Source organism: Helicoverpa armigera, chromosome 18 (assembly GCF_030705265.1).
Source record: "Helicoverpa armigera isolate CAAS_96S chromosome 18, ASM3070526v1, whole genome shotgun sequence".
Taxonomy (NCBI): domain Eukaryota; kingdom Metazoa; phylum Arthropoda; class Insecta; order Lepidoptera; family Noctuidae; genus Helicoverpa; species Helicoverpa armigera.
This window is the reverse complement of record NC_087137.1, coordinates 1,303,066-1,326,101: the sequence shown is the minus strand read 5'-3', so window position 1 is coordinate 1,326,101 and position 23,036 is coordinate 1,303,066. Positions and strand designations below refer to the sequence as shown.

At 36.4% G+C, this 23,036-nt stretch overlaps 1 protein-coding gene across 1 annotated transcript in view; it reads right to left on the bottom strand.

Annotated features, from left to right (window-relative positions):
• LOC110373178 (uncharacterized) overlaps window positions 1-23,036 on the bottom strand; it is a 150,668-nt gene that overhangs the window by 108,804 nt on the left and 18,828 nt on the right. Inside the window, exon 2 of the mRNA XM_049846094.2 lies at window positions 7,116-7,323. Coding sequence (XP_049702051.2) covers window positions 7,116-7,181 — 66 coding nt within the window. The 5' untranslated portion in view covers window positions 7,182-7,323. The remainder of the gene's footprint in view (window positions 1-7,115; window positions 7,324-23,036) is intronic.

Here is a 23,036-nt window from a genome sequence, read left to right as displayed (position 1 = left end):
GTGCGCTCAGCGTGATGATCACACAGCGCCGTGCGTTTCCACTCGCTTTAGTTCTGTGTTGGCCATGTAAACACGAGTGCATTCAATGCGCATTAGCATAAGAGTTGTTTTTGCTAAGGAAATTACTTTTCGGGTGTTTGTGCAGTTGTGGCCAAGCTTTTGGGTCTATTTTTTACCCAAAAAAGGAGGAGGTTCTCAATTCGGATCTTTGTATTTTGGAGTCGAGACATTTCGTTTTTATTGTTGAGTAAGGTTTTCATTAATACTACCTATGTAATAAATAAGATTGACTAAGTTTGTTTTGGTACATAATGGTACCGGTAAAGCCTCATGAGTATGATTTTAATCGTTTGATCCTAATGACGTACTTGGAGATACCTCTATGGTTTAGTGTACATTTTTACCGTTTTAAATAGCTACAGTTTCATTCAATCTAGCAGCCTCTTTTAAAAACTACCACGGTTTTAATTTTCTCTTCCTATTTATCTCTATTTAACCGGACCGTAACAAAATTAATAGCCACGGGCGTATTGACCGTTCGGCGTATCGGATCGTATCGGATCGGCGTATTGCTCACTAGCGTTTTAATTAACGCGATGACAACGGCGTACTGTTGCGTTCGTGTTTCGTATCGCCGCAAATTGGTAGCCATTAAACATTTTTTGCCATTATAATTTGTCGTAGTGAAGTGGCTGATAAAATTGCGGGTTTTTTGTGTAGTGGACTTTTTCTTTGTTTTTATTGGGAAGTTCAGTAATTTTTTAAAAGACTTGAAGTTCTAAGTTTTCAGAATAGTATTAATCATACTTAGGAGGTTTTTAGCATTTGTAGCAGCGTTTTTTTTGTAATAAGTTTATTTTACTAACTTCAAACAAACTTGTGGAATGTACAAGAACTGTTTTTCCTGAATGTCGCCCGCGACAACGCAACATCCATGTTCCAAAGAACTACGGGGACCTCTGAGTAAAATTATAAAAGTGTTTATGGAGTCATCACAATCGGTTCAGCCATTAAGCGTGAACAACAGTAAGAAGGGATTAGTATTTCAGACGGAAATAAATCAAGAATCCGGATATGACATCATTAAAAATCATCACTACTCGAGATGTTCCGGAAATTCCTAAGTCAATTATATTTTTAATCCTCAAATTGTATTTTCGTACAATGATTGACGGGCTGTCAAATTAACAAGAATTGCAGACTTCTGCTGAATCCGGGTGTAAGGAATGTACAGTGTTCCTGGTCCTTTGCTTACAAGTTATTATATCTTATTATATCTAGCCTGTAGTGTCCCACTGCTGGGCAAAGGCCTCCCCATCTCGCTTCCACTCTTCCCGATCTTTCGACCGTGTCCACCAATCCGGGCGATAGGCGTCTAGTTCGTCACGCCATCTCTTCCGGGGCCTACCCCGCCTGCGGTGTCCATCCTGAGGTGTCCACTGGGTGGTAATAGTGGCCCATCTCTCCGGATGCATTCGGCTGACGTGTCCGGCCCAGTTCCATTTTAATGTCGCCGCCTTTTGGCCTACATCAGCGACTCCTGTTCTGGAACGTATCACGGTATTCCGTATGCGATCGGTCCGTTTAATACCTAAAAGGCTACGTTCCATTGCCCTTTGGCAAACCTTGAGCCTGGACTTCTGACACTCGGTGAGAGACCAGGTTTGCGCACCGTAGGTTAGGACGGGCAAGATACACATGTCGACTAACTTTCGCTTGAGTGAAAGGGGAAGGTCCCCTTTCATGTATTGTTTCATGGACCAGTAGCTTTTCCAGGCATTCTCGAGTCGGCGATCTATTTCCTTCTCTTGCCTGTTATCGAAAGAAACTAACTGGCCCAAGTAGATGTACTCGTCGACATAGTGTAGAGCTTGCCCATCTACCTCGACCCTACGTTTCGTGCTGTTGGTCATTGTGTGTGTCTTGCTCATGTTCATTTGAAGTCCAACCTCTCGGCTTGCCCTGCTCAGATCTTGGAGCATTTGTTGGAGCTCTGCTGATGTAGACGCAAAAAGAACGATGTCGTCAGCAAAACGCAAGTTGGTCAGTCTTTTGCTACCTATGACGATGCCTTTAGATGTCCACGGCACAGTGAGTTTTCTGAAGACTTCCTCCAGTGTACAGGTAAACAGATTAGGGGAGAGCGGATCACCCTGTTTTACGCCTTTTTCTATGTGAAATGGTGGGCCAGGGGAAAGTAGTTTAATTGAAGCTGTGCTGGCTCTGTAGACTAACTCCAAAAGCTTTATATAGGTCTCATTTACTTCTTGCGAGCGTAAAGATGTAAAGATCGCTGTGTGTTTGAGACTGTCAAAAGCCTTAGAGTAATCCACAAAAGCCAGGTATAACGGTTTATGGTATTCGTTATATTTTTCTATTATTTGGTTGAGCGTAAACAGATGGTCGGTTGTGGAGAAGGAAGGGCGAAAACCAGCCTGTTCGACTGGCTGATGCTGGTCTAGCTGGCCTCTGATGCGGTTATGTACAATTTTAATAAAGAGTTTATACAGATGGGAAATTAGGCTTATGGGTCGATAGTTATTGATTTCGGACTTGTCACCTTTTTTATGGAGAAGAATTATATTGGAGTGGGCAAATTGCTTTGGTATCTGACCAGAATACAAAATAGAGTTGAAAAGATTATTGATATGGGGTATTAATGTGTTTTTGAATAGTTTAAGTATCTCAGTACTGATGCCATCTTCTCCAGGGCTCTTGTTGTATTTTAAGCTTTTTAGAGCTAAATCAATTTCACCACTAGTGATGGGAGGGATAGCATCAGTGCAGAGGTAATCTATAGGTTCAGAGGGTCGCGATGAATCTGAGTATAAGGTTTTGTAAAAGTCTGTACATATGTGGGTTATTGTATCTCTACTATGCTGTTTAACACCATTTCTGTCGCGCAGACACGTCAACCATGTTTTGTGTCCCGAAATTCCATTTTTTGCCGATCTTAATGATCTACTTCTCTCTAGAGCAGTTTTAATTAATTTTGTGTTGTAGTTTCTTAAGTCTTTCCTGATATGTCTTTTTACTTTTTTATCCAGTTTCTTGTAATCTTCGGTTTGCCAAACAGCGTTGGTTCTTTTATTAATCAGCGATATTGTGTTATTAGTCAGTTTGTTGGTTTTTGGTCTATTTGTTTTTATTTTGTCCGTTGCCGTTTTTATGCATTCTTGGATGTTGTCATATTGTGTTTGAGGGTCATTTGTACTATTATCCAATATACTGAAACTATTTTTGAGTTCTAACTCGAAGTTTTCCCAGTTGCCAAGTAGAATTTGTTTACTTAAAGGTTTTATTTGTTTGCGGAACAGTTGTTGTCTGTGAATTTTAAAATCAAATACTAATCTAGCTCGAACAGGTCGGTGGTCAGAAGAAAATTGTATCTGGTTTATAATCCCAACATTTTTTACTGCGTGCTTACAGGAAGATAATATAAAGTCAATCTCGTTTTTTGTTCTACCGTCTGGAGATATCCATGTCCATCGACGCTGTGGCTTTTTTGTAAAGAAGGTGTTGCTGATGCTCAACATTTGGCCGAAGGCGAACTGAAGAAGACGACTACCCCTCTCATTGCGAATTCCTAAGCCATGTGGGCCGATGATTTTGTCGTCATCTTGATCTTGTCGAACACCAATCTTGGCATTGAAATCGCCTAGGACAATATTAAATGTGCCTCTGTTGTCGTCACAAGCCTTGTTTAACAGGTCGTAGTAATCCTCAACGTCGTCATCGCTGTAGGCAGATGTTGGTGCATATGTCTGGACTAGTGTTAAGGTTTTGGTGTTGGTTAATCTGAACTTGAGAACAGCGATCCTCTCTGAATAGCCTCTGAATTCTATAATATTATTTTTCCACTTTTTGGCAACCAGAAAACCTACTCCATGCTGACCGCTGCCAGTGCCAATGTGACAAAATATATTATCGTCTCTCTCTTCCGTTACTTCTCCTTCCCTTCTCACTTCAGAAAGACCTACAATGTCCCAACGGATGTTTTTAAGAGAGTGTTCCAACTCTATTAAGCGCTCGTCTTTTAGTAATGTCCGGACATTATAGGTTAATACGTCAAGCTTATCGGTATCCAGTAGAACGTTAGCCGCGATTGTTTGACGGGGTATCGATCTCGCCCGGAGATTGTATACGCCCCGGGTCCCAGCGCCGGGCTGGCTTCCGTCAGAGACAGCTCGGTCGCTGGGGCCGCCGGGCACTTGGGGCCGAACTGTGGGTGTGCAACTCATGGGGGTTTGGACCATTTGTCCCACCATGCTGGTCCAGTGCACGGTTGGTGGGTGGGTCGCCAGAGCCTCGTTTGTTGTTTAGCAGGGTGTACCACGAGCAGGAGAGGTTGGCTTGGATCCTAAGAGATGTTATTTGGGACCCCTTACACCCTGGACTGCTTACAAGTAAATATGAATAAGTATTAGATCCTGAGAAGCTACGATTCTTAGTTCTTGCGCTGTTGGAGTTTTGCCATGAGAAGTGGCAATAACTTTGTCACTTAGTACATTGTATGACTTTAGTCTGGCAACCTTTTGTCTGGTGTGAACTGCACATGCTTAATGTTTCTTGACTTACCTTTTCGCAAAAATGGGTGTAAATGGTGTCTTTATGAGAATTCATATTTAAAATATTTTTTTTTCTGTTACTTCCGGAGCTACAGAATCGGTTTTAAAAATTCGTTCGGGAAGCTACACTATCTCTGGATGACAAAGGTTATAGCCATAGTGAAGTGGCAAAACGGACCATAAACAGTATCCTCAATGTATAATTAACTAAAACTGGCTACGTAGTTTCTATTGGACTTGGATGAAACCGCGGGAATCAGCCAGCTTTAAATAAATGTAGCGTAATTTACCTAACCCGGTAAGTCCTACGTATATGTACATTCGCCTACATAGGTAAGTCGTCACTCAAAAGTAATGCATTATATTTGTATGTAGGGCGTTGATATCATGTTATCAACGAGCTCTCGACTGATATGAAAATGTTTTCCAATAATAAATTATATCGTTGTACGCTACCTACGTGTTGCCGAATATTCTGAGAGATAGCAAAACTCGGAAAAAGTGGAATGCTTATAGAAGGACCAATTTTATGTACGAAAGGACCACAAAATAGGGCAAGAAATAATACTGTTCAAGTTACCTACATTGGAATAATTTAACTATCTACTATTATTCTTTTTTTTTAAATTACTAACTGTTTCTCACAATTTCACACCTCCCTTTAGCCAGGGATAGTGGAAGTTTCCCAACAACGTTAAATTTTATCCAATCGGTTCTGCAGTTTTGGAGCATTTGGGGTAGCACAAACAAAAAAGTTTCCTGTTTAAGTATTTTATTAGCATAGTATAAGACGACTTCATTACGACGGAATTAATATTTTTAATAGCTAATTAAAGTACTCATCTTTTTCTAAATAAGCACTCACAAACAATAATGACACATTACTATACCATCCCACTCATAGCCAGGAAATTATGACTCATAATTATTTGCATAGAGATATGATCAAAGGGCGCATTAGAACTAATGTGACTGATTCACACTATCGTCAAAACAAATGACATTGTTTTATCTATAATGGGTGACGTGCTGATTTACTCGTATGCTGAGATTCCTAGTTCTTACTGGATGAAAAAAATATCATTCGCTTGTCTTGGGTACCTTTACTTGCTTAATATTATAAACTTAATTTATTTTCCTTGTTTGCTTGCTTGAACGTGTCAATCTCAGGTCAGATTTGAAATATTGCCCCACTCTTCGATAGTAGATAGCAATCAGGGTTAGATTCATTTATCGAGGAAGGCTAAGGGCTGCTGAAGTTAGTCATTTGACTTTAGTTTTTAAGTATATTTTAACTAACATGAAGCCCTTCACGAGTGGCCAAATTTGGAATGGAAAAGTAGAATGACAAGAATTGTACAAAGTATTACCTCTATAAAGCGGTTTAATCGCATTAGCGAAACAAAGTTATTTCCCACTAATAACGATATTATTAAAGACGTCGAAGATTCTCATAACACTGTAGCCATAATATTTGTATAAGTTAATGCATTCCTGAGTAATAATAGGCTGTCTGCTATAAGATCTCGTTGGCTTATAGCCAAGGACTTTTGCTTAATAATGAACACTCATTAGTTGGAGACAAGATGTTCCAGCTATGGTAAGTAGTTTTGCGAAGAGGCTAAAGAAGGTCGCTTTATTAAAATAAAAAATACTAAAAACGAGGACAATTAAGTTAAGTACAGCATACTGGAGACTAAATTGTCGGCCAATAGTTAGCCCGATGGTTGGTTAGCATCGTGTCAGTCTTTGTACAGTCAACTTCAGGTCAGTGGTAACAGTTTTATAAGAAAATCATACTTATTACTATTGAGTTAAGGTGCATGACAGTTACCACTGATGTGCGGTCTACCGTAGTCTATTTTTGACCTTACTGATTTATGAGCCCGATCAACTCCGATCAAAAGTTTTCAGCAAAAGTTTTCATTTTATATATTCAAAAGTTTTCAACCCCTCTTAGCGATTGAAGAGATTTAAACTAAATGACGAAATATCCTCTTGTCAGCCATTAGCCAAGTATCAGATTTTTTATGAACCTTTGTCACACCTTAAAACATAAACTTAACTTAATAATGTTCCCATTACGTATTAAACGTATTAACTCTGTCTTCTATCATACGTGAACCACCTTTTAAAATAACGGTCGGCATATAAGGATATCCGTGTAGAGGTTCCCAGAAACTACCGGTCGTAGTAAAAATGCGTAAACATTTTATCGACATGACATATTTTCTGGTTATCGATAAGATAGGCGCGTCTCTATTAGCTACTTAGTTTGAATGTTCCGATAATTTTGATATCTAATATTGGATTAGAGAAGTATGACGATTTGATAAAACGGTTACTCAAATAATTATGAAATAGGTACATGGAAAGCACAAATTTTATTTCCTGATTTGTGCCTGCCCTAACACGGAAAGACTTTTTGGATTGCAATTCATACCGCCAAAGACGTGACCTGATAAATGAAATTCTTTTTATCACAAAAAATATCTAAATTCTCAATGTTAAAAGACAGTAATTTGATTAATTTAAATTGTAACTCACCTTTTTTCCATCGCGAAACTTCACAGTACCCTCGATGATAGAATTGGCGGGACCCAAGTCCGCCATCTTGGATTGTAAACGTCACGTAATGCGACCGCAGCGCCACCGTGTTGACATCGTGAACTAGCACATTTTACACATTTTCAATTTATAAATTATTATTCTGAACTAAAACTTTTTCACCACTGTACACTGGGTTCACTTAAATCTGAAACAAAGAAAAAGTTTTTATTAATTAAAAGTTAATTGTTTGTTGCCTGTGGTTATAGACTGTATGCTAAGTTAATAAATGTTTACTAGACTTTGAATAGTTAGTCATCCTATTCGGCGAATTGTCAAACTGCACTGCATTGCCACAATTGCATTGCGACAGTTACACATCGCGTTGATACGAGGGCAAAGCCATTTTGTCAATTGTCAAAACGTTCTCAACAAAAGACTATTTGAGCGCAAAACTAGCCCAAAGGACTTATATGGACCCACCAACCGATTATCAACCTTACGTACAAGTAACACAGTGCATTTTAGAATAAGCTTAAGTATAAATATAAAATAGACTCGTAAATAAAATCCAATTAAATAATGTTTATGTATGTATAGACATAATTATAAAAATCAAGGATATGATTAATGTTATCAATTTGCTACCAAATGTTACACTCGGTCACTATGACAACGATTGTCAAGCAATTTTGAACTTTATCACCTGAAGATAAGAGCTAAATAAAGTGTTACGCAATAAGAGTCGACCTTCAAGAGCCATTGGTCACGTCTAGATTTTTTGGCTAAGCCTTATTCCAAACGATTTTACGCCAACAACAGCCTAATTGTTAAAATGTCTATAAAAAACTGGTAACTGGCGAATTTTTTTTCAAAATAATTGGTGGCTATTTTCGTTCTAACTTTTTGAGGTTTTATGGGGAGATAAAAAATCTGGACTGTGATAATCGTGTTAAGAAAGGTTCCCATGACAATTGAAGTGTTAGAAATACATTTTATTGAATAAGCGAATGAAGAAGTATCCACAACGACTCGTTTCTATCTGCTAACCAGTTAACCCAAATTCGAAACTACGGTCGTAATGGCCAGGTGATGTCAAAAGAAGACTTAATAAACACCTAAATACCAAGTGCCCTAAATGTGTTGAAAAACCAAACTACATACTACTTGAACTACTAAGAAAATGAATAACTGTCGTCAGGGAAGTTGAGTCACAATTTGAAAATGAAAATAATTTTGCAACTTTCCCCTGCTTTTGAAATGCATCTAGTACCCAAGAAATTGTCGACATGTTCAAAGCTTCGAAAATCTTAAGTAAGCCCTAACTTAGAAGTTAGTTAAGTATTTCTAAGTTAGCGACTGTAAAGGTTAAGTTTCTTGGGGGTCGGTTCCCGTCAAAGTTTTCACTTTGAATTATTTATTTCGGGTTTATGCGGCCCCATTTAACATAACTTTTAATTTCAGTGCTGTTACTTATAAGAGTTTCTGGAAAGACGGCTTTCTGGTCCTTTGAGACGGAAAATTGACACAACAACAATCAAAGGCTGGCAATTAAAGAAATTACATCAAGTATAACACAATTTTAAAGATCTGTGTTAAATAATAGAAAAAGGTAAAGAAAAAATCTTTTGTAATTTCATAGTAAGTACTAACAAAAATTGTAGCAAGGAAAACTAAGTTCTACACGAATGTTTCCTTATTTACTTCTTAAACTATCTGAGTCTTGTGTTTTGCAAGGTTTTCCCAAATTGTAGACCTGTGATCAGCATTTTATTATGGTTAAAAAGATGTATAAAAGCACACAGATATGCAGACTACGTTGAAAGATCCATAAGGATAATAGGTACTGTCTTTTGCTTTTAATTTAATTCGACGATTAAAACCAGACACACGTTTTGTACAGGAAAAAGTCTACTGTTAAATAAAAGCTTTAATAGCCTTAAGACCATATTTAAATTTTACAGGATATCTTGTAATCAAAACTTGGAATCTTCCCAACAGTAATTTCAAGGTGAGATAAAAATATTTTCCATTTTCAATATCAAGAGGGTTTACTATCCTTTCACGGGAATTTTACGACTAGTTTTAATAAAACTCCAAATTGGAAATAAAACCCCTTGAAACAAATGTTTGGAAATTTCAAAATTTACAGCAAGAAGATTTGTTTAACGTATGTTGACCTGGCGAAAGCGTTTAAGTTTGAAATTAAAAAACTTTTCGGATTATCGAGGGGAGCAAACAGTACCTTTTTGGATGAAAATAAGTCAAAATCTACATGGTTTGTTCACCCTGGTGAATAATAAATTCCCGTCTAGACACTTAACAGCTGTGAACGAAGAACAAAGTAGTAAAAGAAAAACAACTGACTGGGATGGAATCAAGTAAGTATTAACGCTTAAAGGAATGGTGGCTTCGTAAGTACACGCTAAGTTTTTTCTTAATCGAAACTTGAATCTGTATTTTCTTCTGCAACCCTAGCTTTCAACGTTATGTCTAAATTATTCATAGTATTTTAACTTGAAGCTAGATTTACTTTCAGTCACATGGATAAAATCGTAGCTGGCTTAAGTTTCTTATTAACATGAGCAAAATCAAGCAGAAAAACAAAACCCAACCTTTTTGCTACAATTTCACCCAAACAAACACAAAATCGCCTCAAAAGGGGCGAGAAAAAATTAATCCACACCCCGGGGCAGCTAAAATGCCACGGATTCAATAACATACACAAATGTTACCCATGTGGACAATAAAATGTATTGCAGATGGGCTCACATACAGGGGGATTTCCATCATTAATACACTTTGTAAATATTGCTTTTATTGATTGTACAGGGTGTTTTATTGGCAGTAAAAATTACGTAATGTTTATACAGTAAGTTTAATTACAGATAGCCATGTGGTATTCATAAGGATTGCTGTAAATGTGTCACTGGAGTAATGAGCGATTGCGACGTTACGGCTTTTTCATTACAGTTTTTTTTATTGGTGTACTTGTGGGATTTTTTCTGGAACATTCGATAATATGTTAACACTCACTGAATAAGTGAATTACAGCAATAAATAATTGCAATATTTTAGTGGCTCAAATTCCTAAGTACAGTCGGATCGGTCGTGACTAAAAACGAATAAAATTGATGGCGATGCACGATTTACATTCGTGCTACAACCATAACCACAGGACTATCATATCAAACAATAAATTGGAACACAAAACGATAATCTACATATACACGTAATAATACAACTTTCTCTTGTCAGGGAAGTTGTAAAAAGTCCAACATTTGCGTGTATCACGCGCTCAAGAGGGAAATAATTTGTGTTTATGGGATCAGGAACTCGAAATACCCGTAAAAACATAATGGATAGATGTTTCTTTTTGTTGTTAAACCAACATTAATTTACAATACCTCTACAGTAATAAAATGCAGCATTCATAAGTTTTTATTTAAAAAAATGCGAAAAACTAAAAAAAAAATTTGACTGGCAGATAAAATAAGCAAATAAAAACGACACCCTGTATATATAAAATATTTAGCACTTTATTTATATTCGGCTAACGTTTCGACGAAATTATTAATATCTTCCCTAATATCATTTATAATATTAATTTTCCCCTAACGTTCGGCCATTTGGACGTAGGATAATGATGGCTAGATGCCATTTGTAATAATTATAATACTTTCAGCTTTAGTTCATCGATTTTAAGGTCATAAATTAAGGCCATATGCTTTAAATAAAGCTAATACTTGTTCATGACTTTAGAAGGCCGTAGATCTAGTTAATAAGTAAGAAACTAACTTTAATTTTAATTTGTTTGCATGTACCTGGACAAAAAAGCTGCAGTGCCTCAATAAACAAAAGAACAAACACAAAACAAAACTATTTATTGAAAGCAATATTTACTAAAATGACATAAATTAAAACAAAAAAAAATATCCCTAATGCTAATATCACTGTCGCCAAAAACCATTTATACAGGACTCTTAGCAAATAAATAATAGTTTAAAAAAACTAAAAAACACGCTTTTTATAAAAAAACGAACATAAAAATAGAAAACAAATTTTAATGAATTTAAATTAATAATAGTGTGAATACAAAAAAAATATATTAAAAAAAAAGCGTGGGGTGCATGGTGTCAATAGTTATAAATATTTTATTGACAGATATGAGTACAGTGATTTTCATTTCGATAATATCTTAAAAAGCACCCCACGCTTTTTTTTTAATATATTTTTTTTGTATTCACACTATTATTAATTTAAATTCATTAAAATTTATTTTCTATTTTTATGTTCGTTTTTTTATAAAAAGCGTGTTTTTTAGTTTTTTTAAACTATTATTTATTTTCTACTTTTTAGTTTGTTTTAAAACTATTATTTGTTTTGTAGAATTAAAACTCTCTTTAGTATACAAAAAATTGTCAATATTAGAGAAAACGGCTAAAGATAATTATTGGAAATAAAAATTAACATCGAGTCCTGCCTTATCGACTGTAGAGAAAAATTCTAGAAAATTTTAATTAATTTTCTTACCTTATCGACTATAGATGAAAATTATATAAATTAACAAAGATCATATTTTGCAAATTGAAAAGCCTAGAAGTCGGTGTCTAATGGATGTTACTAAATTAATTTTGCCACCGACTTCTAGGCCGATGCACCTAAAATTAGTTTTTTTTTTGCTTTTTAGTGTTTTGGGAAGTCGGTTTAATTTTTTTGTAAAAAGGTTATTTATTTAAAGCTTTTCAGTGATACGAATAGTTGTCACTATCCATACAAGTAGGAAGTTCTCATCAATACAAAGAATATAAGTTCAAACGAGGTAGTTTACATATTCAGTTGTCGAGTTCCCTCGACTTTCTCTGGTCTCCATCATCAGGTCAGCTCCAAACCTTCACTGTTGCAAAGGTCTTGTCAATACAAATAATTTAAGCCCAAACACGAGGTAGTTTACATATTCAGTTGTCGAGTTCCCTCGACCCTCTCTGGTCTCCATCATCGGGTCAGCTCCAAATCTTCACAGTTGAATAGTGCTTTTAGGGGTACACCGGAGTGTCAAGTTTTTACCCTATGTATGCCTACAACTTTTGAAGGTTGCCCTCGATTTCTCAGGGTTTCCATCATCAGATCCTGATCTGATGACTATGGGACCAACTGGCAGCTATTCCGAGTCGAACAAAAAAAGAATCACGTAAATCGGTCTATAAACCTCGGAGTAATCGATGTGTATGTGTAACCTCCTCCTTTTTGGGAAGTCGGTTAAAAATGGAATAATTTTATAAAATTAGTGTATTGTCATCGGTCCTCAATAAATCTACAAAGTTTGAACGAAATCTGGCCGTTTAAAGTGGGTCAAAATCACGCCCAAAGAAGTCGGTTACAAACATACAGGTGAAGCTAATAAAAAGCGTGTAAAAATGACCAAAACCAAATTGAAAGCCCACACATAATTGGCTCGCCAATATTTTTTCTGGACTCGAAGATTCGAACATCTGCTTCTCACAAGAGGCAGTATACCTTTTCAATAGTTAACTGTTAAGTTCGCACCCACTTTTGGTACAAAGATACCTTTTATAAGCAACCTTTGCAACTGCAGGCAGATGTACAGGGCTGTCGCGGCTGAGATAAGAAATATAATGTTAATTTTCTGCGTTTTTTTACGTGAAATATCGCTTCACTTGCGATTAATAGAGCGAAGTAATGTTCCGTAATCGGAGTTTTTGCAATATTTAGCTGTAACGGTTGGTGGTAATGAAATTAAGAGTGGTGTTATTTACAGTTCTGTATCGAAACAGTGGGAATTAATATCGGTATGCCGGATATAGAGAAAGAAATCTAACAGTTTTTAAACCATGACATGCTAAATATTGTATACATAGTTTTGAGGAAACCATAAGATATAATCAACATTTTATCTGTACATCGGCTGTTTATTAGAACAACCAACTCTAAACGAACTTAATTAAAAATCCCAATAATACTCCTAGTAAAAGCTTTATAGGAGCATTGCCTATGATTTACAAATAACATAATACCCAATAGGCAATGTCCTCATTAAAACACCACGTGGTACATTGAAAACTTTTGACAGACAACCCTACTACGTTCGTAGGCTGTTCATTCGCTCACAAAGACCACCTGCCTGGCGCGTGGTACCGATTTTATATTATTATTTAATATTTTGTACATTTTCGATTCTAAAGTATCTAGTATAATGTATAATGTAGCCCTTGGGGTATTTTATTAATTGTTGCTAGTGTTGGTTTGGGATTTAGGACTAATAATGTTGTTGTTAGTTGAATCTTATAAATGGCATGCTATAATATTTTTTCTTTTAAATAACTTTGACGATATAATTCGCCACTTCTTTGATTTCAAATGGATATGAAGAGGAAAGAAATTGGAAAATATGCTACCTACCTATTGCTTGATACAATTAAAAAATTGATCCTAGGATCATTATTATTATAGGCAATAGGTATCATGAATAGTTACGAGAACTAAAATTCTAACTTTTCTTCATACAGCTGGTCTTGTTATCCTTTTTGTCCTTTCACAAAGATAAATGCGGCAACTACGACAACGATATTAGATTTCTATGACTACAACCAATGACCAATATTCAGAAACTATCCAAGCCTACCTGGTCACACAATACAATGTACTGAATATGATTTTGTAATCAAAAATCAGTCGTCACCTGGATGCGCCCGCGCACGGTCGAATATAGGTCTCCCCACCTATTAACGCGACAATGTCTGCGAAGACGTTAAAATGTGTGAATTGCAATATTGTGATTTGTGAACTTTTGTCTTTCATCCAAAATAAAATAGACGTGATGGACAATGAGAGCCTTATAAGGATTTGTGATACCGCCTTCACGGTGGAAGAAGTGGACAGTGCTAAGGAGTTGCTGTTTAGTTCAATTAAAACGGACAAGAAGAAAGTGAATAGACGCAAAGAAGGGAAAAAAGTGAGAGACCTGGAGGATATTATATGTATCTTTAAAGTGACAGAGCCAGATCTTATACCAATCTTCGTTGCCCGTGACTTGCAAAAATTACCGCCAGTTACATTTGATCATGTGGATGTGACCAAATTATTAAAAGATCTGTTGATAATGCGTGGAGAAATCAATGAAATAAAAAGTAATTATGCAACAGTCGCTCAACTAGACGAATTGAAGCTAGAATTGGAATCAAATATGCCAAGGTCATCATTACTGTCGCGCAATATTAATGCGAAGAAAGAGGAGGGTATTTGCTTGACAGTGGGCCGGTAGGATTATCACCGGCGGCGCCTGTGTACGGCGACGGTAACTCGATCATGACGTGTGCGAGTCCAGAGCGCGAGCGCACTGTGTCACCAAAGTATCGTTCTCTCGCTTGCACGCACACTGAGGCGATCACAACGGGTGCGCCTGCACCGATTAACTCGACACTATTGGAAAACAAAATGTTGTCCGAGTCAGCTGTTTGTCCTGCAGAAAACTGTCAATTAAAATGTCTACTATGGCGGAGGTCGCAAGGAATGGTGAATGGAAAACGCCTAAAACCCAACAAATGAGTGGACCTTAGTGCAAAAGAGGCGGTCTAAAAACCGTTTTACGAGTAAAACGGGCAAAGCGACCACAGATGTGGCGGAGAAATTTAAAGCAGCGGATGTCAAAATTCCTTTGTTTATATCGAACGTAAACAAGGACGTAGCGATAGATGACATATGCAAATATATTAAAAATAAAACAACGGAGACCGTCTCGCTTGAGAAAATAACAATGAAAAGGGAAAAACCATACAATGCCTTTAAACTGATTGTTAACAAAAACAAACTGGATGTGTTCCTAGATGACCAGATATGGCCAGACGGCGTGACTTTTAGGCGTTTTATTCATTTCAAGAATAGAAGGGAAGACAAAAATGATTCAATTTTTGGAAGTGAGGCAATTACAAAATCAAATAATGGATAGTAGTTCAAAAATGAACATAATAACATTCAATTGCAAAATATCAAAAGGTCGGTGAACTGTGTACGTTCACTGTGCAAAACAGCTGATGTTGTTTTGCTGCAAGAAACATGGCTATACCCACATGATTTAACCTTTCTTGATAGTGTACATCAGGAATTCAATTACACGGGAAAGTCATCAGTGGACACGTCAGCTGGCATGTGTAAAGGGAGGCCCTACGGAGGGCTTGCCATACTATGGCGTAAAACTGCATTTAGCTACGTGAGTGAGGTACAATGTGTCAGTGACCGTATATGTGCAGTGAATATAGTAGTGAACAACAGATGTTTTTTGGTTATAAACATGTATATGCCGACGGATTGTCGTGAAAATCTACCACTTTTTACGGAGTGCCTTAGCGAGATGTATTCTATTATTCAAAGTAATAATGCTGAAGCAGTGTATGTGTTGGGAGACTTCAACGCGCACCCGGGTGAGTCATTTTGTAATGAACTTATTAGCTTTTGTAGTGAGCAAGAATTAATATGCGCGGACTTAGATTACTTAGACATATTATCGCAAACATACACGTTCATTAGTGACTCACACGGGTGTAAGCGCTGGCTCGACCACTGTCTTGTCACACAAGCGGCGGGAAAAACAATTGTAAACATTGAGGTTATTTATAATACGTTTTGGTCAGATCACTTTCCCTTAAAAATAGAATGCGATGTAAATATTATTAGATTAAAAACTTGTGTAATTGAATCATCACTTAATGGTGTACGATGGGGTGAAAGAAGCCCTGATGAAATAAAGGAGTACTCGTATATGTGCAACAATAAATTGAAAACATAGATTTTCCAAAGGACTTTGAGCTTTGTGCTGATAATTTTTGTAATGATATCAATCATAGGTTATTGTTGGATTCGATGTATAAAGACATAGTGTCTATATTAAGTGAATCAGCTAGTGTAAATCGAATGTCTAAAGTCATTATTAAAAATAAGGTTATAAAAGGCTGGAACAAGCATGTCAAAGATGTACATACTCGAGCAAGGTCTAAGTTTAAATTGTGGATGTGGTATGGGGAACCCAGTAGTGGGCCTATCTATGAGGACATGATATTAAGTCGTAAAATATTTAAATCAAAACTGAAATGGGTCATTAAGAATCAAGAAAAAATTGCAATGGATATATTGGCCTCACTCCATTCTAAGAAATGTTTCTCGACATTCTGGAAAGGTACTAAAAAGCTCAATGTCTCTCCAAGCTTACCATTTAGCGTGGAGGGTGAGAGTGACCACACTGGGATAGCTAATATATTTAAAGAGCAGTTTATTGTGAGCTCACCTCTTGAATCTATGGGAAGGGTGAACGATGCTGAGTCTTCTCAGTCAGGAGCACCCTTTAAGTTTACGTGTACAGAAATAAAAGCAGCCATTAAATGTATGAAGCGGGGAAAGTCTCCTGGGCATGATGGGCTCAGCATTGAGCATCTTCAAAATGCCGGTGTGCACTTGCCAAGAGTATTAACCATGTTTTAAACCTTTGTATGGGCCATTCTTATCTTCCACAGGAGATGCTCGATACGTTAGTTGTTCCTATTGTAAAAAATCGGACGGGAGACATAGCTGACAAAGGGAACTATAGGCCAATTTCGTTAGCAACTGTAATAGCCAAAGTGTTTGACAGTGTGCTTGACGTGCACCTGAGTAACTGTACAAAACTTCACGACACACAGTTCGGTTTTCGTGCGGGGCTGTCTACAGAGAGTGCAATACTTGCGTTAAAGCACACTGTCAAATATTATACGGACAGGAAGACACCGGTGTATGCTTGTTTCCTAGATCTTTCCAAAGCGTTTGACCTAGTTTCATATAACGTTTTATGGGAGAAGCTTCGGAGGGCGGGAGTTCCGGCTGCATTGGTGTCAATATTATCTATCTGGTATGAAAAGCAAAGGAACTTTGTTAAATGGTCTAACGCATTATCAGAGCCATATAAATTGAAATGTGGTGTGAGGCAGGGGGGTCTGACTTCCCCGAGAATATTTAATATTTATGTCAACAACTTGCTTGTTGAGCTCAGCAGCACTCATGTCGGTTGCCATGTAGACGGAGTAAGTTTAAATAATTTAAGTTACGCAGACGATATGGTGCTGCTGAGCCCCACAATCGGGGGAATAAGAAAGTTACTCACTATATGTGAAAGGTACGCTGAACAGCATGGGCTGAAGTATAATCCCACGAAAAGTGAGTTATTGGTTTTTAAGGGAAAAAATAAAAGCCCCTCATATATCCCACACGTAAAACTGAACGGGTTACCGCTAAACAGGGTAACACAATTTAAATATCTAGGCCATATTGTGACAGAGGATTTAAAAGACGATCTAGATATGGGAAGGGAGCGCAGGGCGCTGGCTGAGGGGAAACATGTTGGCGCGCAGGTTTGCTGGTTGTTCAGCACCGGTTAAAATAACACTTTTCAAAGCGTTTTGTCAAATATTCTACACCAGCAGTCTGTGGGCTAATCATACACAAAAAGCGGACAGCGCACTGCGCATTCAATATAATAACGCCTTCAGGGCGCTGTTGAGGCTTCCACCTTACTGTAGTGCGTCAGGGATGTTCGCGGATGCGCACACTGATGATTATTTCGCGATCATGCGCAAAAAAGTGGCATCAGTGGTACGCAGATCGAGGGGAAGCAGCAACAGCATTCTGAAGGTATTTTCAGAAAGGCTAGAAGGGCCTGTTATGGATAGATTTATCAAGCTGCATGTTAGACATGGGACTTGATAAATCTTCTAATAATCCTGGATGTATTGTGTGTATTATTTTATATTATTTTGTACTTGTGTGTTACTACTAACATAGTTTGTAAGTTTGTACTGTTTACTAACACGCTATGGGCCGTCGATGCCTGAAAATAAAAGATTTTTTTTTTTTTTTTATTTTTTTTTTTAAAAACCGAAAACCATACAAAATCCGACCCGTCAACCATATGCTGTCGGCAGATCAAATTGTTCTGCGGTCAGGATCAGATTAGTTTGTTCTAAATTGGACTTTGTTGACAGTCTATAGGGTTGATTTTCAATTGATTTGATACTGTCATTGGTATAGGAATTTGTATGTAATCTCATAATTCTGTTATCTCATCTGTAATGCCAGGCTTAACAAGCTGTTTAGACGATATTATTGACTTCAATAACTATGCATACAGGTAACTATACGATTCCCGAAAACCTACTAGGGCAGAATAGTTTGTAGAATGTATGTTTCTACGTTAAAAACTTCGGAATGGATTTTGATAAAATTCTGTAGTAATATGTATAGTTTTTTTTTGCAATAACGTATAAGCTACTTTTATCTTTATACGGGAAGTGACATACTTGACTCGTAGTTCTGTGACACCCGAAAGGGGCTATTAACAGTATAATGGAAATACAAAAAAAAAACTACTAAACACCACTAAATTAAGTACATTATTAAATAGCAGGTTCCAATAAAAAAATCCACTACCGCAAAAATTGACCAATCACTTTTAATCAATCACCATGCAACATGCAACTTTGCACCAATTACAAAACGTCGTCATAGTTGCAATATTCTAGGGCGTCAATTAAACGTCTGCGGTCTATACCCGGGTGGTATCCGGAATTAACCGGGTTACCGGCTCTTGGTTGCCGGATATTGAATTTTGGTGGTGCAGTTGAAACTATTACTGATTCAATCTGTGGGCAGATTGAGGCTCGTTAAATCTGGACGTATTTTGTGTCGTTTAAGACAGATTAGTGGACTGCAAAACATTGTAATGAGCATGATGTTCCAAGTTCGATTCTCGAGTCAGCAAATAACGTTACACGTTTACAAAATCAGAATCTTAGTAACGAAATGAATTTAAAGCACTTAACCAAATGTTATGACATGCATGCATTTGAAAAGACATACCGGCTGCAAATATTTAGATTTCTCACATCTGCGTGCAGACCAAAAACCCATTTAGATATCATATCAGAACAACATACGAATCATTAAAGAATTTTAGATAATTATTATCACATAGACTTTCTTGAGACAAAATATATCTACTAGATACTACGATCCACATACATAGGCAATTTTCCAAAGCGAAAATTCCAGTCTCAAACAAAGCAAACTCGATCTCACTCAAAAACCTTCATAGACAATATCAAGATCATTATTACACGAACAAAAAGACAACATTATAGTAATGATGTTGTGTATTGTCGACTGCATAATGAAGTTAAGTTGGCAATCCGCGTTACACCTCATTAACTGACAGACATTGCAGAAACATGTCTATGCTCGTTTTTGTGGTGTCATTTAGAAGATTAAGCGAGAAATCTTAGTCAATTTAGGTGGTAAGAGAATTTGAATGCATGGCATAAGAGGTCTTAACACAACCAAGTTGAAGAGCATAGGATCGATTAACATTATTCAGTGTTAGACTATATCTTTTTAGGGAGGAAGGCTATATGTTCATTTTTAAGCGGGTGCAAGGAGTATTTTTCACGGGACGCGAGTGAAACTGGTGGCGAAATCTAGTGAGTGTCATAGTACTTTTATATGAAAAACCAACCAACTGAAATATCGGGACCATTCTTGTAAACTGTTCACATACATGTAAGACTTATATTTAAACCAAAACGCTTAAAAATTTATCGCTTTATTCCGTCTCAAAACGCGTACGCCTGTACTATGTACCAAATAAATGTTCAAAGCGCGATTTGGCAAGCGAGCCAAGCCACAGGAAAATTAGAGTGCATTATAATGGACACTGGCGTTTTACAGTAGGTCTAACCATTACCTCTACTCAATCGTGAATTAGTAATAGTGGGTACAAAGGATTAGGACAGTGTTGCAGTTTTAGAACCCTTGAAGAAAAAGTTGCCACAAACATATCTATGGGTTCTTGGTAATTTAGAACATAATATTATGTACACAATAAGATACAATATTCATTTCAAAAGTACTTATGTAATTGGTTTTATCACAAATGGTTGTAATGGATACTTATCGACATCGATAGTTTAGTGGTTACATATCGTCTGAGTTTTCCGAGGGAGTTTCATACCTTGTTGTCGAAAGTCTGATAGCGCTCTAAGAAACTCCAAATTAAAAGTGTATTCTGTTTCATCCAAGCACCAATTTTCACCCCATACTTTCACAGTTTGAAACAAAACAAACAAAAAGTTTGCAAGAAACGAAAGAAAAACACCAAACATTTTATATATAAGAAAAACTTTTAACCTTTACAAAGTTTACCAATCTTAACGAGGTAATCGCACGTAACGGCCCAGCAGTTTTCGAGATTACGTGAAAAATACAAAATTTGGAGCAGAAATAAACAGGGATAAGATTGTGTAAGAAAACGATTTGGCAAGCTAGCTAGCACCCATTGGGCAAGTCATAATGTTTTAATGTACAATAATCATTTTGAGTGTTTTATTCTACGCTGGCTTGTTCGTAAAAATGATAATAAGTATTTTTATGCTACTTTTTTATACACAAGCTTTGTTTTTTGGTGCGTGTTAATAAATATGATGGATGCTGTTAATAAAAGGTTATTTTAGTTAGTAGCAAAGTACAACATGTTTCATGTTTAAAGCTACTTGCAAAACAAAAACTAGCTAATCATAGTGATTACATGTGCTTATAACGTCTTTGATTTTATTTATAACTTTTAGCGGTTCAACATCCTTACTAGTTACACTAAAACGACTGAACTGATGCGATGTTTAGTTACACTAGATAATCTAGAGCTTGAGATAGGATATAGGCTTTCAAACTCAAACAATCCCCAAGGTAACTACTGTCAATATACGGATAAGAAAGCAGCCAGAACATTAGCTATGCTATATCTCAGATTTATCAAACCCGTTCAGTATACATATGTACTTAGTTATTAATCTCCACACATCCAAACATCTTTTAATAGTATTACCTACAGTTATGATTATAGAACATCAAATAAAATTAAAACACCATTAATTACAACATCAACACCGATAGCACTATTATGGCGTGTATCTCAACACCATAAAAGCGATCTTTTTCCATTAACTATGCTTACATCACTGACGAATTGGTTCGACGGACTTAACCCTTCATTACCGGTGTTGAGATTGCCACCGAGTACCTACATAGAGCGGAGATGCCATAAGGTAGGTCGAGCGCCTTCTTATATGTCAAAAACGTGACCAAAAATATCAGTAACCAGTGAACTTATGAGGTGTTCGGGTTCTTTGAGACATCTGTCGACGATTTTTGGTTTTACTAAAAATGGGCGGTTTCCAACGAATGCGTATAAGGGTGGAGGCAGTATTGTTCGTCGTCCCCCGAACAGCCGCATTTTGGCGCGCTACAGTCTTAGGAGATTTTCCGTTATGACTTCTCCGGTATTTATTTTGTTCTCCATGGAAGTTGGTTTATAGTTTGAACAAACTACAGTTGCGTCAGAATTGGGTTTATATAGAAATTATGACAAGTTATAGCATGGTAGTTCGGCACGACTTTTGTCCGGAATTTTGAAATTGATTTCGTCAATGTATTTGCACGAGTTATGTAGTTTGTAGTGTCACGATTTCATATGATTTTAGAGTTTTTAGATAGTGTTCATGTCACAGCAAAATTATTACACTGGTTGGTCCAAATATAATAAATAAGTAACTAACGAAAGTTGCTTCAAAAGATTATTTTTACACTCACAGCCAATTTGTAAAACGCCTATTTAATTAAGAAAACCAAACATCTCAGTCATATTTCCATCAAATGTTCTGCTTTCACTTATCAATCACATAACTATATCATAAAAGAAAATAAACATAAGATATTTCATAAATCATGCATCAATTCTTGCTATAAATTCCCCTATATCATTTTGACCTTAATGAATTTATAATAAGAGCTTAGAAACCGTATGTTTTTGTATGCAACTCTCACCGGAACACAAATCATAAACTAATATGATTCATTGTCAGTAACAGAGGCTACCAGACATACATACAAAGGCATAATACATGTCTGGTTTTCTAATATTAAGATGTCTTATTCAATACCATTGATTGGATTTTGGTTATTAATGGGTTATTTTATCATACTGTTGAGCATAAAAGAGTCTTTTATAATAAAGTAATGAATGGCATGTTTATTTCTTAATGAATATTATTCATGTATTAAATTAGGAACTTTTTAATTTTATGTGAAGTGGGAGTAAATGGACAGACGCAGCAGAAGGGTTATATTTTTAACCGACAAAAAAACAAGAGTTTTATTTATCGCCCAACATTTACTCAGAACTTATTTATTTACACCTTTTATATAATATACCACCCATTTTTCTTCATTTATTTGTCTGATTACTTTCTAACATAGTACTCCTGCTTCCTTAAGATACAAAAGTTTCTTCTTACCCAACTTATGCATTAAAACAACAAATAAATAAAACATAACTCGATCTGAACTTGACTATTAACATTGTAGCTAACTATTAAACATTGCAAAAACTGGCTAAACCTGATAATCTTGTGCTGAGGTAATAATTTATGAACGCTAAGAGAAGACGTCATTTAAGAAGTATGTGAACTGTCAATGATATCTAGATATTAATGTATTGTGGAATGGGAATTTACAGACAAAGAACTTAGTAATAGTTAATCGATCAAGGTAAAGATGAGATAATTATGTTCATTTCATTTATTTCATGATAAGCTTACATTAATGTTGTACTGCGTATTTGCATTTTGAAAAAATTTGGACAGTCGCTAAAGTTAACATGTAAGTTTGATGAAGCTGTCTTACATGTAACTATGGTGTTGATCATCTTTTCGTTTGCTAAAAAGCCAGCTGCAGCACATCTATGTTTTAAATAGAGTCAACCAATAGTAAGTCCAACATCACTGCAGAAAAAATACTTATTTCAAAGCTAAAAATACTAAATGATGACCACTA